At 36.6% G+C, this 4,864-nt stretch overlaps 1 protein-coding gene across 1 annotated transcript; it reads right to left on the bottom strand.

Moving 5' to 3' along the window:
- On the bottom strand, positions 2,364 to 4,342 carry LOC105159156 (heat stress transcription factor B-4-like). The gene is given in 2 exon segments (XM_011076115.2): positions 2,364 to 3,669; positions 3,852 to 4,342. Coding segments are annotated over 2 exon segments (1,116 nt in total). The 5' UTR covers positions 4,101 to 4,342; the 3' UTR covers positions 2,364 to 2,802.

Here is a 4,864-nt window from a genome sequence, read left to right as displayed (position 1 = left end):
ACTAAAAAGACTAAATGAAGAGAAATCAATCAATACAAAAATTCAACCTTTTTCCCCCCCTTTCCCAACTTTCAAAAAACTGGGCTGTTAAGCAACATCCTCTTCCTCTTCCTCATGCAAACTCAAACACAACACACTCACACTCACACTCACTCATCTTCTTAAAGCAACTTTACCCCTCTCTCTCTCTCTCTCTATATATATATATATATATACTCTTTCACTTTTTATATCTATATAAACACACACATATATATATACATATATACCTGATCAATTTATATTTTGTATATATCTATGTACTGTGCACGTGCAACTTAGCGGTCACGTGCCGAGACCTTCACTAAAGAAGACAAGAAAAGGAAGGTCTAGTAGGTATATATAGACTATCGAGAGAAGTAGAGAGTTTCTTAGGGCTTCATTTTTTCTTCAAAAAAAAATAAAAATTGGTGTATGTGTGAGACCAAATCATTGCAAGACCAAGATTTTCTAATCTAACATTATTCCTACCTTTACCTCTTTTCCCCTTTTTCTTCTTCTTCTTCTTGATCCTAGATATTAATATATATATATACATATATTACCTAATTTATTAATATTGGTTATTTAAATATTGTAGGAATTTTTAATTAAGACAAGAGTGATTTTTAGCACCGACCCATGTCGTAGCTGTAAATAATTTGGGAGATCATGAGTGTTCCTATATGTTATTAAAATATTTGATGATTCCCGTCTCCATTTGAGCATTTCCACAGGATTTATTTCCGTCTATAGAAATTAATTAATTAATATTAAAACAGTTTGCTAGTAGTAATAATCAATAAAAAGCAAAAGGTACGTAGCAGAGAAATGCTTAGTCAAACTTGCCATTCAGACTTTACCCTTACATGTAATTTGTGTTGTACAAAGAATCAAGATAAGTGTATTGGATAGCAAAAACAGATATATACGAGATTTCAAGCGTAGGTTGTTTGGAATCATTTGCATCTACCAATAATTTCCCATCTTTTTATAATGGAGAATGTGGGTCGACTATTTCGTATTTTTAATTTACCATTTTAATATTTCATATTTTACGTATCACATATATATATGTATTTTTCTTCGTTCATTTATAAACACGAGATCAATGATCGAGAGGGGTTGTTTAGTTTTTTTATTACATTTATAATATATATATATATATATTGTGTATAAAATTTTATTTTTTGTATAATACGAAAAGAAGGAGATCCATACGTGATAAAGAGAGGGGAAAAGGAAAAATTGGTCCCTTAACTTGTAGGAGATTGCAATCTTAGTCCCTTGACTTTAATGAAAATGAGAATTTTAGTCATTTAACTTAATTTTTGGCAAATTTAATCCACTCTTTCTTAAACGATATGGTAGGACTACTTCTGCTTTGATGAAATTACAGGACAAAACTCACTGCTACACCCAGAATTAAAGGACTAGAATTGCAAATCTCTCAAAGATATAGGACGAAAAATGCAATTAACCCATGAAGAGATGCATGAGTTATACAGTTGAGTGGGAAAAGGGCAAAGGTATTCTGGTGATGAGAAGAAGTATAGAAGCGTTGATAGAAACATTTGAAACAACATTTTTGGTCAGTTTCTTCCCACATTTCGCTTTCGTGGAATAACTCAGAACTTTCTTTTTACTCCATACATACACATACATTAAATATACATGCACACACACACACACACTCGTCTTTGTTCTCTCCTCTCTGTTTGTTTCCTCACTTTTGCGTGACTGACTCACAGTTTCAGAAAACCGAGGAATGGAGATCTTAACCATATATATAAAATCAGAACACACATGATGGCCTAATTCCTTTCGTAGATCATAGTGGGACTTTCTTTCCTAATGGATAATAATACTACTCATTATTACTGTAATAATGACATATTGAAATATAGACCAATTCGTGAAATCCTAAGTTCTTCTTTTTATATAGATAGTCTTATTACATACATATATATGTATATATGATTAGTTTATTCATCAAAAATGAAATCTTGTACTAAGTAAAGAATTAATTTTTGTTGGAGATATGGGCATTTCCATACATGTGTACGTATGATACATAAATGCATTGATCAGACAATTCAGTCACAGAATACAAAAAACAAAAAAAATTGCCATTGAGATGCAGGCTGCAAACCTTTCTGAGTTTTCTCCTCAGTCGAACTGAAAAAAGAAAAGCTTCAGATTCAGGTTCAGGTTCAGCTTCAGCCCCTCCCTCCCTCTCTCTCTCTCTCTCTCTCTTCTCTCTGAACTAACCATTAATTCATCTGACTCAAAACATTCAGATATCGAACAGAAAGAGAGGAAAAAAAAATAAAAGCAAAGATGAGAAGAGAAGAGTTCATGAGACCAAATTCATTAATAATCAAAGGCGTTTGAATGTTGCAGTGCCGGATATATCAAAAAAGGTGAAAAGTAGAGAAACGAGAAAGCCAAGAAAGGGTGTTACAACTAAAAAAGGCATTGTTTTGGAGTATTTGAAACTTGATTCCGTCTTCTAATTTCAGTCTTGCCAAAACCCACCTGCATTCATGGCTGGCTGGGACAACATCATAAACACGAAGCTATATATATATAGAGAGAGAGAGTTGTATATACAGAGAAGCAAGTCAAACGCCCAGACGTACGTACTCACAATCTGAAACATCTTTTTAAAGATATCATCACGTCTAGCTAACATAAAATTTTAAAGGGAAACAAGAACTAGAGATGATAAAGCTGGGTGAATATCATATATTATAATAATAATCAACTGTGATTCAAGAAAAGCTAACATGGGGAAGGAGGCATGAGATTCAACCCTAAATCGTCCTTCTCAAGAACCAATCTTGTCTTGTTTGTCTCTGTTGAGGAATTGTATTCTGGGTGCAATCTTTTCTTGGAAGAGAGTGGCACACCAAACAGCTTAGTTCTGTAGGCGTCATTGTTTGTGGGCTCTTCAAGAATTGTCACACTGCTCTGTGAAGTTTTGCTTGGAGAAGAAGATGAGTTGATGTTGAAGGAACTCAGAAAACCGTTACCTTGCTTAGGGTTTGCTGCCATCTGTTGGTACCCTATGAGTTGGTTCAGAGGCTTCTGAAGCAGTGAGGAGCCATTAATGGGGGTGGCTGCTGGTGCAGAAGAATTAGATGAGTTGCAAAGGAATAGAGAGGAGCTGAATGAATTGCTTGGAGCTACTGGTTTGACATGGTTTTGGACGAAGTATATGATGTCGTTATATAGTTTTCTCATGTGGGCTAACTCCGACATGAGCATGTTGTTGTTTCTTCTGAGCCTTTCGTTGTCTTCAGACAGTGCCGCGAATGAGGTGGTAGTACCGTTGTTTTAGCCACTACAAACACCACCACTTGCGGCGTTGCCCACGGGGGGGACTGCGCCGGTAGGGGATGGGAGCGGTGGTGGTGAGTCACACCAGTTGTTTGGTTGTTCATCGGAATCAGGTGGAGAGATGCTGACTCGGCTAGGGTAGGGGAAGAAGCTTTGGCCGGTGATGGGATGGTGGTGGTGTTGGTGGTTAAGGGCCACCTGCGGCTGAGCAGTTTTCCTCCGGTGGATCTCACATAGCAAGTGTTTCTCCCCTTTCTTGAAGAACTCATTTGCAAACTCCCATCTATCCGGGACAATCTTTCTGAAACCCTAGTTCACCAAACCCAAAAGAAAAAGGATAAGAAGGAAAAAAAAAACAGCCAAGTACAATCATATAGAAAAAAAGTTAATTGTTTCATGCATTTGAAAGAAACACAGCATGAAGTTTTTACACCATGAATCTATCTGTATGCATGCTGTAGTGTGTGAAAAGCTGATGAAACTCAACTCACATAGGTGTTGAGTTGGCGGACGAAGCTGGAGAAATTGTTGTGCTTGAAGTAGTTAGGGAGGAGGTCTCTGGCAAACTCCGGCGGCCGCCAAACAACAAAGGTGGTGTCGTCTTCTCCCCAAGAAACTATGTGGTCGGTGGTGGGATCATCAACAAGTTGGTAAGTCTTGGTCAGGAATGGAGCAGGGACAGATTTGTGTGAGTCTAAGGATAACAATATACCCTCACAGTTATCCAACATCAAAGCCATGGAACTATACAGGGTCTTTTCCTTAAAGAATCTTGGTTCTTGAAAATGAGGGTTTTTGAGGGGAGGGGGGTTTGAATGATGAGTGGAAATGTGAAGTAATTGGTATAGAGAAATTTGAGTTTTTAGGTGGGGGGGGTGGAGGTGAAATTTTAAAAACTGGCAAGGAGACCTCGGGCATGTAGTGAGAGAGGAATATGTGTCTGTCTGTCTAGGACTGTGAAATAAGGGCCTTTCAAGATAAACCCGTGACAATCCTTTTCTCTCTCTCTCTAAATTTATTAGAATTTGTTTCTTATTATTATTATTTGGTTAAAGTGTAGTGAATATGATGGAATGCACACACTCACGCACAAGAGAAGAGAGGGGTTAGTGGGGGGAGGGGAGTAATTGACGGTGCCACCCTTCTTTCTTCTGTTCCTTTTCATTGTCCTTTTTTGGGAAAAACTTTTTTCTTCTTTTTGTTTGTCTTCTCATCTTTTAAACCACTGATACTGCTCTTTTGCTGGACTACTCTCTGCCTTCCTTCTTTACTGGAGATATTCTTGTTTTTTCCTCTCCAATTTCCTTTTTTCTTTTTCAAATACATTCACATACTTCTTTGTAATTCAATATTAAACCATAAAATTATTAATATCACCATTCAACTTCACTAAATATCAATAAATCAACATATGCCAATTTCCGTCTCATGAATCTTCTGGAAATAGTCAACAAAAATATATATAATTAAGAATGAAAATATATAAATGAACCCCAAGAAAAAA

The sequence above is a fragment of the Sesamum indicum genome, linkage group LG3 (genome assembly GCF_000512975.1).
Source record: "Sesamum indicum cultivar Zhongzhi No. 13 linkage group LG3, S_indicum_v1.0, whole genome shotgun sequence".
NCBI classification, from domain to species: domain Eukaryota; kingdom Viridiplantae; phylum Streptophyta; class Magnoliopsida; order Lamiales; family Pedaliaceae; genus Sesamum; species Sesamum indicum.
The sequence above is the reverse complement of the archived record's forward strand: the minus strand, read 5'-3'. Positions and strand labels throughout refer to the sequence as shown.